We start from the raw sequence: 13,979 nt of genomic DNA, 5'->3' as shown, positions 1-13,979 counted from the left end.
GAGAACCTCAGACTTGTAATTAGATGGGCTGCTGAATGAGGCTGCTGGCAGGGTGCAAGCCTCACTCACGAAGGGACTGCCCCTGTGCACCCCAGCAGCACCACAGATGTAATTCAAGCACCCACCAGAGGAAATGACAAATCACTCCGTGTCAAGCACTCTCGGGGTTACCCATGAACAGCTGCAATCTGGAAAACTCGAAGTATGCCAAGGAGCCACTACAGTCTGAAAATCTCCAGGGAAAAGTATGACTAAGAAGGGAGGGTACATGACACTGTCCCTGAAGTGTGACCGAGCAGCAAGTTCTCCAAAGCTAAAATATCACAATCTCAACCTTTGTAGGTCCAAGGTGACTTTTTAAGAGTCCGATGAAAGCTTTGTAGCCTCTCCTTAGAAACGCGCATGTATATTCACACACACCAAATTCTGCACTCAATTTTAGAGGACTGAAGTCAATTCAGGGAGCCCTTAACGGAGAAAGTGCTCAGCTGAGTCTTGCCTCATCCTTCAGCTGCAATTCATTGCATCGTTTTCTAATTTTTTACAGGACTCAATTTCCTCTTCTATCAAATAGGCTACTTATCTCACAGAATTGGTAACAACGATTGAATGAGATGGCAGAGGTGAAAGCATTTTTGAAAAATGCATACAAATGGAGGCATTCATACTCTTACTATGGTGGGCTCAGAGTTAAGACAGAATAAACTCTGAAATTATTGCAGAATAAAATGTAATTGCAATAATTCCAGCTACCTCAAGCATCTGTTTTGTAATTTAGAAAGCTTGTGGGGCTGAATTAAAACACTCAAGAAACCTAAAGATTATGGCTATTAAAAAAGCGAAACAAAGCCACATACACACATTTACGTTAACCTCAAAGTCAAAGTTGCCACTGTCTAAGAAACAATGTCCCAGGCTATATCCCTCCCCTAATTGGTTTGAACAAAGGTCTGAGCTAATGAAACTTGAGGTCACTCCTGCTACTCACTGTTTGCTCCACACAGAAGCACTTACAACCAACGCAGTCTTCATTTAGTTTTGCAAAGGACTTTACAGTTAAAAAAAAGCTCTTTCCCATCTGTTACTCACTTGACCTTGAGGGTAGACCACCTGATTCCAAGCCCAATGTGCTTTCCATTACATTTATTTTCCTTTCATGAAACCAATGAGGGTAGCAAGGTATCATCAAAGGTTGAATAATCAACACCATGACATTTATGCTACGGTATAGGAAAAAAAATGGTGAACTTAGGATTAGATGTAAATACACACCATGAGAAGAATAGCTAACATTATTAAAGCACTCTTAATTAAGCACTTGCAACCACCTTTTCGTTGTGCTGTGGTGCCTTGCAGGTTGCTGTGATGCTGGAAGCTATGCCACCCGGATTTCAAATACAGCACGGTCACCCATGATGGATAGGTTTCAGCAGAGCCTCCAGACTAAGACAAACTAGGAACAAAGGCCTGGTGATCTACTTCCAAAAAGTAGCCAGTGAAACCGTTATGGATCACAACAGAACATTGTCTGACTCGCTTGCAAAGAATACATCATGAGGGATCAATTGCTAGAGGAGGACATCATGTTTGGTGAAGCAGAGGGTGATCAAGGGTGTGGGAGACCCTCAATGAGGTGGATTGGCACAGTAGCCAGTGATGGGCTCAAACATGCCGGCGACTGAGGATGACACAGGACCAGGCCATGTTTCATTCTGTTGTACGTAAAGCTGCCACGAGTCAGGGTCAATTCGGTGGCAGCTAAGAACAATTCAGCAATTATGAATGTTAGGCACTCTTCTACATGCTTTACTCGTCGATTATCACATTTCAACCCTACACTATTTAAAAAATCGTTATTACCCTAATAAAAATAGTTAAAATTTATTAAGACCCTGGGTGGCACAAACGGTTAAGTGCTCTACTACTAGCCAAAAGGTTGGTGGTTTGAACCCAACAAGGGGCACCTCAGAGGACAGGCCTGGCTGTCTGTTTCTAAAAGGTTACAGCCTTGAAAACCCCATGGAGCACAGTTCTACTCTGCACACGTGGGGTTGCCAGGAGTCAGAATCGACTCCACGACAACAAATAACAACATTTATTAAGTACTTGTAACGTCCCAAAAAGGAGCCTTGGTGATGCAATGACTAAGAAATTGGCTGCTAACCTAAAGGTCAGTGGTTCGAACCCATCAGTAGCTCCGCGGGAGAAAAAACCTGCCGATCTGATCCTGTAAAGATTACAGCCTAAGAAACTCTGTAGGGCAGTTCTACTCTGTCATATAGCGTCACTGAGTCAGAGAATCGACTCTATAGCACGCAACAACAACCATGTGCCAGTCACATAATAGCAATGACTTCGCCCAGGGCTTCAAACCCTGTCCTTCCCTTTTTGACAGATTTTGCGCAGAGTCAGAAACAGCAGTGCCCCACTCAAAGATGGCAGCCGACCACACCACTTTGAACTTGTGTTGCTTTCCTCAGTCCTAGTGGTAATCCAATCTCACACATCAGGCTCCTGAAAGGGCTCACTATGCCTCTTCCAAGTCTCCCACTACAGGGTTTTGAACCCTAATTTTTCCCGTTCTGGTTATAGTTCTGGATCAACCGAATTTTAAAAATTCAGGTCTGTTCCAATTTTGCTTTGTCAGCCAATACTGAACCAGTGCAAACAGGTTCAGTGCTCTGATTTCATCTAATCTCCCTAATGACCCTAAGATGTTGAATTATAGTTCTCATTTAAGATGAGGAAACTGATGCTCAGAGAAGTGATTTTCCCAAGGGCAGGCATTTAGCAAGTGTCAAGGCCCAAACCTGAACTCAAGGCTGCCTGGTTCTTTCTCCTAACCTCCATGTGACACACTGCCTCTCTAAGGAGGAGGGCGGACTCAAGACTTGTGGTGAAGGTTTCAAAGGGTCAAGAATGGGACACAGAGAATTTGAGCCCCTTGACTTAGAATGATCAGCTCCTAGAGTTGAATCTTTAGATATCACTTGGACCAACTGGCACAGACCATGTCCTCTGACAGATAAGGAAAATTGGTGTCAAGAAGGGGAAGTGACTTGTCCAAGGTCACACAGCCAAAAGGAAGACGCAGCCCGCTACTTTAACAGCGTTAAATGCATTTATTTGAATGATCTTAATCAATCCTCACAACAACCTTATGAGTTAGGTACTATTATTACACCCATTTTGCCCATCAGGAACTGAAGCTAGCAGTCGCTTGTCCTGGGTCATGCACACAGCTAGTGCGTGGTAGAACCAAGATTCCAATCCAGGCTTGCCTGAGCCTTGGTCCTACTGTCTTTCTGAACTCAGGGGGAGCCAGAGAGTATGAGGAAGGTGTTTTGGGGGGCAGGGGTGGGGCATGGAGAAAATGAACCTCCTGTCTTACAAATAACAGATTCCAGAGCAGGAAATGCTACCCTGACACCTGATCTCTCTCCTAGTGCCAGATGGGAAAAAATAATCGTCAGAAAGTGGCTTGTTTGCAATCTCCCTGACAAGCCTGTGAACGCAGATTCCCAAGCCCGGGGCCCAGACGCCCCTCAGCACCGCCACCACCTCCTGTCGACCCCTCCGTAGCGGGGTCCACGTCAGGACGGTGTCTGCACAGAGCGGGCTCTCAAAGGCCGCAGCGCCACCTCCCCGCGAGTCCCAGCTGCAGAACCGGCTGCGGGCCAGGCCGGGGGACGACTGGGCAGAGAGTACCTGCGTGAGGAGACCGGAGGAGGCCAGCCGGGCCGCCTGACCCAGCACCTCCCGGCTGCTCATCGCCTCGGCGCCCGGGCGGCCACCAGGAATCGCCGCCGGCTTCGTCGCGGGAAGAGAGCGTCACGGAGTGGCCCGCTCGCTGATTGGTGGCTTTGAGACGTTGGGGGTGGGGCGCGATAAGTTCTCGTCCTGTAAAAGGGCCCGGCTCTGGCACGTCAGTGCATCTGCGTCTGCCGCCCTTTCTCTCTCGAACGCTTCCTGTACCTATCGCTCCCTGTCCTTCCCTGTCCCAAATAAGTAGCTGTGACTAGTACTACGAGAGCCCCTCCCTTGAGGCGCTCAGCCCACAAACCGAGAAGCGCGAACTTCCCGGGCCTCATCTGCCAAGAGGGGAATCCTTACTTGCCTTGTGAGTAAGATTTTTGCCATGTGGTCTTCTCTTACAAAACCGCAGCCACGGCCCTCTGAGTTAAGCTGGACAGGATTTGTCCTCATCTTACAGAGGAAGAACTGAGAACCAGAAGTTGAATATAACGTTTTAACACGTGTAGTCTCGTGTAATCTTTCCTAAAGCCCTGTGAATTGGACCCTGCTGTCAGAGATGAGTAAGGTATGATGGCCAAATGTCAAATGATCTGTTCAAATCTACCCAGGTGCAGTGGACCCCAGGCTCCTGATCCTAAACTTGCAGCTCTTTCCTGCATACTACCAGTTGTGAGCGTAGAGTGACAGAATGCACTGTAAGATAAAAAATACCCAGTGTAAGCAGTCAGCTATTGTTCTGTTGGTGGACCCGTTATCAAATGTGCAGAGCATAAGAAACCCAATCTTTCCCAGTCTCTTTTAGACCTTCCATGATTTGGCGTCACCCACCTTTCCCAACACACTCTAGGCTCTAGCCATTGGCACCCTTAGCCATTTTCCAAACAAGCCCTGTCTTATTGGCCTTTGCTCCTGCAGCCCTCTCTGCCCAGTGTGTCTTCCCTGACAAGCACACCCTACCCTCCCAGGCCCCACTGTTGTGACTTTCCTGAGTATCCCTCAGTTGGCACGCACCACAAAGCAGTTTTGTACACTTTTCTAGCTTTCACAGAGTCTGCTTTGCAGCAAAGAGACTAGAATATATGTCTCTGTCCAAGTAGCCCTTGGACTCCAAGAGGGCAGGAGTGCAGCCCAGCTAGCTTGTCTCTTGCAACAGTGGGAAAGAATGTTCCTAGGGCTCTCATAAATATCTCCTGACCCATTAGTGCTATTGCTGCTGCAGGAAACATACTGTGGGCTCCAGGCCTGAGCACCCCAAACTTGAAAAGTGAGCCAAGCTCTGCCTTAGCGTAAAGGCTCAGAATGTGAGCTTTTTTTAATTGTGGTGAAAATATCCACAATAAAACATACATCAATTTGACAGTTTCTGCATGTACAATTCAGTACATTGATTACATTCTTCAAGACGTTCAGCCGTTCTCACTGTCCTTTTCCAAATCATTCCTCCACCATTAACATAAACTCACTGCCCCCTAAGCAAAAACTCTGCCTTTTTCCCCTCCCACCCCTGATAACCACTGATAATTTTTGGTTTCTCTATGTTTGCATACTTTATATAATTGAGATCATACGGTATTTGTCCTTTTGCAAGTGGCAAATTTCATTCAGCATCATGTCTTCAAGGTTCATCCATGTAGTGGCATGCATCAGGACTTCATTTCTCTTTATGGCTGGGTAATACTCCACTGTGTGTATATATCACATTTTGTTTATCCATTCATCTGTTGATAGACATCTCTGTTGTTTCCACCTTTTGGTTATTGTGAAAAGTGCTGTAGTGAACATTGTGTACAGGTTTCTGTTTGCGTTCCTGCTTTCACGTCTTCTGAGTATATACCTAGGATTGGAATTGCTGGGTCACGTGGTGTTTGTATGTTAGAATATGAGCTTTTGACTATCAGACAGACCTGGCCTTCATTCCTCATTCTGCCACTAACTAGCTGGGATATCTCAGTTTGTCCATTTATTTAGTGGTGATATTATCTGCCCGTAAGGGTAATCATAAAGGTTAAAGCAGACGAAAGTCTTGCTCTCAAGTAGCTTAAATTCTAGTGCAAGATAAAAAAATAAAACAAATAATAAAGTTTCTCATAGGGGTAGGGTGCTATGAAAGAATGAATTGAAATAAGGCTCTTGGAGGGGACAAAGAGGTGTTGTTCTGGAAGGCAGAACAACCTGGGTACCCACCTGGGGTATGAGGGTACCTGGGGAGGAGAGAAGCACTGGAGGGCTGTGGCCTAATGATTGAAGTGCCCAAGGCCTTGACCTGGGCAGCCTGTCCAACCTCAGGCTGGTAGTGAGGTGGGTTTCTATTCCCTTTATGCCCAGTTGAGCAGCTGCCTCCTCCAGGGCTCATCCCTGGAGCAGAACAAGCCAAGAGTTCCTCATGTCCACACACTCGTAAGCCTGGTCATCCAGGTGGGCAGGTCTGGGAGAGACAAGCAGATCATTTCCCTGGGGGCAAAGAAGCCAAAGGGAAAAGCTCCAAGCTAAGTCCAAAGCGCAGAGCCTCCCAAGAGTCCAGGGTACTGGCTCCAAGGGGCTCTCCAGTGAGGAGGCGGGGGCCTTTTTCTCTTATTCTGGGAGTTAAGACTTAGCAGGGAGGGAGTGAGTGGGCACTTTTTGCCGAGAGCCATGCTGAGTGCTGGGGTGGGTAGGGGAGAAGGAACTGTGATGAGAGTCAGTGAGTACTGACTTCTGAGTCCATGTCACTCATCTGAGCACTCTACATGCACGTATTAGCTCCTCCATCCTTATAACAACCTATGAGGTATAGGTAGGTATTACAGATGAGATAAATGAGGCACAGAGGTGTTGAATAACTTGCTCAAGGCTACACAGCCAGGGAGTGGTCAAGCCGGTATTTGAACTTTGGTCTTTCTGACTCCATATGCTTAAAGGGCAATGCCCCTTCCCTTAAAAAGTTTCTGGTTCTGTGGTGTGTGTCTGGCATTACTGAACATTTTGATCAAAGATTCTATATAAGAATCCTGATCAAAAGGGGGAAAATGTAGAACAGAATTTAAAATTCTCATGGACTCCAGACTTTCTGGAGCCATGGAGGCCGGATGAACCTATGAAACTGTTGCTCTGAGATAATCTTAAACCAAAAATATTCCCTGAAGTCTTCTTAGAACCAAACAATAGTTGAGCTTAACTAGTAAAAAGTGTCTGCGTTGAGTATTATGCTTTTTTAAGAAGTATCTATATGGAATCAAAGTGACAACAACAACTCAAAAGATTAAATAGGAACCTTAGAGGGCAGTGAGTTTATGTTAATGGGGGAGGAACAACTCAGAAAAGGAGGGTGAGAATGGTTGCACAACTCAAAGCATATAATCAACGTCATCACATCGTACATGTAGAAATGGTTTAATTGGTGTACGTTTTGCTGTGTATATCCTCAACAACAACAACAAAAGTAAATAAAATTTGAAAACAAAAAAAAGTTTCTGGTTCTGATGGAGACCTGAAACCAAAAAAAACTCTTTACCATTGAGTTGATTCCAACTCATAGCGACCCTGTAAGACAGAGTAGAACTCTCCCATAGGGTTTCCAAGGAGCGGCTGGTGGATTTGAACTGCTAATCTTTGGTTAGCAGCCTGAGCTCTTAACCACTGTGCCACCAGGGCTCCAGTGGAGACCTAAGACATACGTAAACCACAGAGAACGTATATGGCATTGGGAGGTGGATTCTGGGAGACCTGGAGTGGCTGAGCTCTAGTGGGCTTGGAGACAGCCCCTCCTTAGAGCTGGGCCTGACATACTCTGTGGGCATATGTGTATAAGATTCAGGTCAGGGCTGCTGGGCAATGGGGACATTAAGGAAATTGTGTCAAAAGAAAGGATGAGGAAGGAGACCATTTCAGGTCCCTGAAAACCCTCCAGGGGCTTCTTATGGCACAATGAGAATAAAACCAAACTCATGACTCTTCTCTCCAAGCTCTTGCCAGCTGCTGTTGTCTCAGGGCTCCTCTTAACTCCCTGGAGTGATAGGTCTGTGTCTTAGGCTGGGTTCTCTAGAGAAGCAAAACCAGTAAAGCATGTAAATATATATAGAAAGAGATTTATATCAAGGAAACAGCTCAAGCAATTGTAGAGGCTGGAATGTCCCAAGTCTGTGGATCAGGATAGAGGCTTCTCCTGACTCATATAGCCACAGGGGCTGACAAACCTAAGATTGGCAGGTCACAGAGCAGGGTTCTTGCTCACAGGCTGTGAAGATCAAGGAATCCCAAGATCGGCAGATAAGCTGCTAGCTCAAGTCCCAAGAACTGGACCTCAGACGAACTGGAGGCAGCTGCAGTATCTGGAGCAGGCAAAAGCCAGAATATCTGCTTATATTTGGATGCAGGCCATACGCCCAAGGAAAATCCCTTTCAACTGATTGACTACTCACAGCAGATCCCATCATGGGGGTGGTTACATATAAACACTGAGAATCATGGCCCAGCCAAGCTGACACACAATCTTAACCACTGTGGCCTGCTTTTTGCTGACTCCCTCCTTCCCATGTTTCAAGTCTCATTCTCAGTGTAACCTGGGCCCCTCACAGACCACGCTGTCTGAGGCAGCCTTCTGCTGTTATTCACAGCCACACCTACATCATTCCCTTCCTGGCACACATCACTACATCCAATTCTCTAAGTGTTTTAACTGTTTACTTGTTTGCCATCTCTCTGTGAGACAGGGTCCTGTCTAGTTAGATCGGGGTCAGCAAGCTATGACCTGCTGACTCTCTTTTTTGTACAGTCTGTATGCCAAGAATAGTTTTTAACATTTTAAATGGTTGAAAAAGTCAAAAGAAAAAGAATATTTTGTGACATGTGAAAATAATACGAAATTCAAATTTCAGTGTCCATAAAGTTTTATTGGAACAGAGCCACACCCATTTGTTTATTTATTACCCCTAGCTAGTTTCTTGCCACAACAGCAGAGTAATTCGGCCTGCAAAGCTGAAAATATTTACTACCTGGCTCTTTACAGAAAAAGTTTGCCAATCCCTGGTGATCACCATTGTAGCCCAGCAACTGGCACGCAGCACCTATTTCAATATTGAATGAACAAATGAATGGTGAAGGACTGGGAAAGGAAAGACAGTTCTTTCTGGGAGATCAACTGGTTTGGGGAGCAAGTGACCCTTTGAAAATACCAGACAGTAATTTATTGTCATCAAAGAGCTGTCCCCTAGGCCTCCACCTTGTCTTCTGCTCCCTGTGCCAGGCAGCCTTCCTGCCAGGGAAAGTTGACCCGTGCCAGCTATTTTATTACAAAGCTCAAGGGAAGTGCCAAGGCTGATGCCAGAGCAGTCAGGCTCCCAGGGCAGCAGGGCAGTGAGGGAGGCTGCCAGCGGGCAGGGAGGTAGGGTGGAGGCTGTGACAGGCAGGGCCGGGGAACTCAGCTGGATGGCACGGGTAGAGGCGGAAGAGCTGGGCACAGCCCCACACACCAGCCACTAGGTGGCAGGGCGTCCTGAGTGAGATAAAAAAAAGCCTCCTGTTATCCAGAGGACCTCCATCAGGGTCCCTTCTGGCAGTAGGACCTCAAGGTTCTGCTCCTCAGGCATCTCTGGACATGAGAACACAGCTGTGACACTAATAGCCCACATTTGTTGAGCCCGTACCACGTGGTAGGCACTGTGCTGGGTGCTTCATTTTCATGATATCATTTAACTCCCACATCAGCCCCACCAGATGGATATCATTATTATCCCCATTTTTCAGACCAGGAAACCGAGGATCAGAGAAGCTAAGGGACTTGCCTAGCAGCTAGTGAGTGGTGGTACCAGAATTTGAATCCAGGCTGTGTGGTTCTAAAACTCTTAAACCAAACCAGTTGCCATGAAGTCGATTCCAACTCATGGCGACACCATATGCATCAGAGTAGAACTGTGCTCCATAGGGTTTTCAGTGGCTGTGACCTTTCTTCCAAGATGCCTCTGGATGGATTTTAACTGCCTATCTTTCTGTTAGTAGCCAGGCTCTTAACTGTTTGTGCCACTCAGGAGTACTTCTAAAATCCTTAACAAAGACTAAACCGGAGTGTTTATTATAGTCCTGTTTCCCAGGCTTCAGCACAGCAGTTCTGATTCAGGAAGGCTAGAGTGGGCCCAGGAATCTGTATTAACGAGCACCTTGGGTATGTCCTCTGATACAGTGAACCAAGCTGTAAGAAGCCCTGCCTAAAGGTGGATCTTCAGGCACCTTGGAAAAGCTTCCTCCTTTGGTGGGCTGGAAGTGTGCCTGTCTGTATGCCTAAATCAGGCAAAGCAGGTCCTGAGACCCACCACTGGTTTTATTCAGGCTGGCGGGGTCTTTCTCTCAGGATTGAGACCAGGGCCCAGTGGTTGGGGCAGCAGGGACTGGTGGCAGTGCTTGTGTGCAGGTCTTGGGGAATTCTGTGCCAGGAAGGATGTAAAAGGCAGTCCGTGTGTCCTGGGTCTGCATCTGTGTCGGGGCTTAGCAACCACAGGGCCCTGGACTTACCCAACTCCTCTGGGCCCTGATTTGTGCAGAGGGAAGAAAGTAACCTGCGATACCCAAACATCAGCATGGTTCATTTCAATTCAGCCTCTATTTCCAGAGCCAATGCTCCAGGCTGGGCATTGAAAGGGACACAAGAAGTCATAATCTCTGCCCTCCCAGAGCTCAGGCTTCCTCTCGGAGAAAACACAAGAGTGACACCAGGCAAGCTGAGGTGGTAAGAACAGAGAGGGGACCTCAGGAAGTGATGGATCATATGGAATGAGGTCTTTTGTGTCTGGCTTCTTTGAGCATAATGTTTTCATGGTTCTTCCATGTTGTAGCATGTATCAGTACTTCATTCCTTTTTATGGCTGAATAATATCCCATTGTATGGATATACCATATTTTGTTTATTCATTCCTCAGTTGATGGACATTTGGGTTGTTTCCACTTTATGGCTATTTTGAATAATGATACTAGAATCCTTTGTGTACAAGTTTTTGTGTGGACGGGTGTTCTCATTTCTTTTGAGTATATACCTAGAAGAAGAATTGCTGGGTCATATGGTAACTCTATGTTTAACCTTTTGAGGAACTGCCAGGCTGTTTTCCAAAGCAGTTGCACCATTTTACATTCCTACCAACAGTGTGTGAGGGTGCTGGTTTCTCCACATCCTCACCAGCACTTGTTATTTTCCATCTGTTTGGTTATAGCCATGCTAGTGGGTGTGAAGTGGTGTCTCTCTGTGGCTTTGATTTGCATTTCCTTAGTCATTGATGATGCTGAACATCTTTTTATGTGCTTATTAGTCACTTACATATCTTCTTTGGAGAAACGTCTACGCATATCCTTTGCCCATTTTTTCTGTTCTTTTGATTTTAGCCAACATTTACTGAACACCCACCATGTGCTGGACATACTAGGTGGTGTGGGGCACACAAAGCTAAGGGGATCTGCTTGAGGTCTGAAGGCTTGCCCTGCTCTGTCCCCCAGGGCTGTCCACCTGCACATGTGCGTGAAGGGAGAGACACTGCTTCAAAAGGGGAGGTGCAGACTGGGCACATTCCACCTCCAAGAGGCCTGCCCTGCCACATCCAACACCAGCATGATCAATACCCGGCCACCAGAAGCTGACCAGGCATGGCAGCCACAGGCCACCAACAGGGCCGGCACCCTCAACAGGGCAGGCACCCCCAACAGGGCAGGCACCCCCTGGGTATGCATCCGCAGGGAGTCTCTGCTTAAACCTGCTACCACCCAGCCAGGGCCAGCCACACAGTCCCCAGTCATCCTCGGGCAGCTCTGCAGGCTGGGTGCTAGGGACAGCAAGGATCTTGGGGTCTGAGCAACAGGAAGACAGAAGGACCCTGCTCTGCACCCACAGCTGTGTGCCTGTGCACAACACTTGACCTCTCTGAGCCTCAATTTTCTTATCTGTGAAATGGGAGAATAATGGCACAGCTTCTCTAGATGGTTATGAAGCTGAAACGAGATGATGCATGAGGACTTTGTACGGATTGGGGTAGAGGGAATGTTCACTGATATATCCATGTTCACTGTATTTTGTCACCTGCAAACTCAGAGAGATAAGATAATCTATAAGGGCCCATCTTCCTTACAGAAAAGAGGGGAGAGAAGGAGCCAGGAGCATCCCTAGGTCAGATGGAAAGAGCCTCTTGAGGAGCAGCCACCCTGCGTTCAGTTTCTATCAAGTCTGTTCCCATGTATTTCAGAGCAGAACTGTACTTCACAGGGACTTCAAGGCTGTGGCCTTTCAGAAGCAGGTTGCCAGGCCTTCCTTTCAAGGTGCCTCTGTCTGAGCTTGAGCTGCCATCCTTTCGGTTAGAAGTTCAGCGCTTTGGCATTTGTGCCACCCAGGGACTATCAACTCAGGCCTCAAAGTAGTTCAGAGGCTCAGCCCTGGGTCAGGTGCCCAGATCATCCTGGGGAGCCCTCCTATCTCTGTGGCTCCCTGCTGTCCATCCTGGCCCTAACTCAGCGCTCCCGGTCACACCACTAGCAGCCAGGAGCCAGCGAGCTGATCTGCCAAGCTCATGGTCAAGGGGAAATATGTTTCCAGATAGGGTGAAAATAGATCCTTCTACAAATATGCTCATCATGGTTAAGAAAAATAAATAGAACCAAGAGGGAAAGAGAACAGGAAGAGTCATCAGATGAGGTCAGGCCTGGGGAGTCCTGGAAGGGGGAAGCTGTGGGATGGCAGGGCTTGGGCTTATGCAACAAAGGGTGAGTGTGAGGGCATGTGTGAGCGTAAGTATGTGCACATGAGTGTATGAGTGTGAGTGTATGAGTACACCCATGACTGCATGAGTGGTACATGTGACAATAAATGTGTGTGAGCTCATATGTAAGTTGTGTGTGCCTATGTGACAGTGTGTGTATGCAAGTTGAGTGTGAGCATGTAGGAGAGACTGCTAGTGAGGGTGAGAGTGTATGAGCATGTGCAAGTGTGAACGTGTGTGAGTACGTAAGCACATGTGAGGTGAATAACTGCATACACGTGAATACATGTGTGAGCTTGTGTAGGCACAAGTGAGGGTGTATGTGACAACATGTACAAACGAGTGTGTGAGCCCGTATAAATGCAAATCTGTGTGACTGTGTGTCCATGCAAGTGTGTATGTGAGCATGTGTGTGTACGTGAGCGCAAGTGTGTGTGAAAGCCTGCGTGCAAACACATACGCTCAGGTGTCCACCTGTGTTGTGTGGTAGGTGTGTATGTATGAGTGTATGTGAGTGAGCACTTGCAAATGTGACAGTGTGTGTTTGCAGGCTGCATGTGTGCATGTATGTGTGAGGGTGTGTGTATACTCCTGTGTGTGGTACGGTAACTGTATTTATGTGTGCCCTGAGTCTGCCACAGGAGGCGGCCCCAAGCAAAGGGAGTCACTCACCGCCCTGACACAGCCAATCTGAGAGCCTATTTCAAAACAGACCCAGCTGCATTGTCATGGGGACTTCCTGCTACCTGTTGGCCAAGGCTGCTTCCTAGAGTCACGGAATCCCTTGGAGATATGGAATGTCAGAGCCCAAAGGAGTCTGGGAGCTGATCTCCCCGAAGGCCTTATGGTACAAATGGAGACACTGAGGCCCAGGTCACACAGCTGCTTAGGACTGGGCCAGGCCTGGAACTTGGGCCTCCTGCATCTTGATCCAGTGTTCTTCTCAGACCTCCCACCAAGATACACCTTCTGCTTCCCTGGTCATTCATTCACTCATTCATTCATACAACAAATACTTACTGAGTAAATACTAAGTACTAGATACCAGCTCTAAGATAAAGACAAAGGGGTTGGCAACCAGTGTCACAAAACAATTTGTGTATTACTTGTCTAATGAGAAACTAACTTGCTTTGTAAACTTCCACCTAAAAAAAAAAGATACAGATAAGGACCCTGACTCAAGGAACTTTCCTGCTGGTGTGAGGAGATGGACCGGAAACCAGTAACGACTTTGATAAGATAATTCAAGATCCCGATAAGTGCTTTGAGGCCCACTTCAGCAGGGGTGGTCAGGGAGGACCTCTGCAGAGTGATGCTGGTCAGGGTCGGGGAGCCAGCTCCTCACAGCTGGTATCCAGACCCATTTCCTAAAGACCTTGTAGGGGAAGACAGAGCTATCAGAAGTGCCACAGGTCAGGAGCCTCGCCCACTCCCCTAAACCCAGTCTGATGGGAAGAGATCAGTGGCATCACGGGGGGGGGGGGGGCGTGGACCACTCTGGGTGACACTGTCAGAGGG

At 47.4% G+C, this 13,979-nt stretch overlaps 1 protein-coding gene and 1 long non-coding RNA gene across 7 annotated transcripts in view; one reads left to right on the top strand and one right to left on the bottom strand.

Annotated features, from left to right (window-relative positions):
* RFT1 (RFT1 homolog) overlaps nt 1-4,280 on the bottom strand; it is a 47,767-nt gene extending 43,487 nt beyond the window's left edge. The window contains exon 1 of one of the 2 annotated variants that reach the window (XM_064274391.1): nt 3,709-4,280. In XM_064274391.1, the coding sequence (XP_064130461.1) occupies nt 3,709-3,771 (63 nt within the window). In that variant the 5' untranslated portion in view covers nt 3,772-4,280. The remainder of the gene's footprint in view (nt 1-3,708) is intronic. The other variant, XM_003409840.4, reaches the window with a different exon arrangement.
* The window catches only part of LOC111750586 (uncharacterized), a 37,312-nt gene continuing 27,223 nt past the window's right edge, over nt 3,891-13,979 (top strand). The window contains exon 1 of one of the 5 annotated variants that reach the window (XR_010318968.1): nt 3,891-4,321. This is a non-coding gene — a long non-coding RNA (uncharacterized LOC111750586). The remainder of the gene's footprint in view (nt 4,322-13,979) is intronic. The other 4 variants (XR_010318967.1, XR_010318970.1, XR_002785667.2 and 1 more) reach the window with 4 other exon arrangements.

Source organism: Loxodonta africana, chromosome 22 (assembly GCF_030014295.1).
Source record: "Loxodonta africana isolate mLoxAfr1 chromosome 22, mLoxAfr1.hap2, whole genome shotgun sequence".
NCBI classification, from domain to species: domain Eukaryota; kingdom Metazoa; phylum Chordata; class Mammalia; order Proboscidea; family Elephantidae; genus Loxodonta; species Loxodonta africana.
This window is presented reverse-complemented; position numbering and strand designations above follow the sequence as displayed.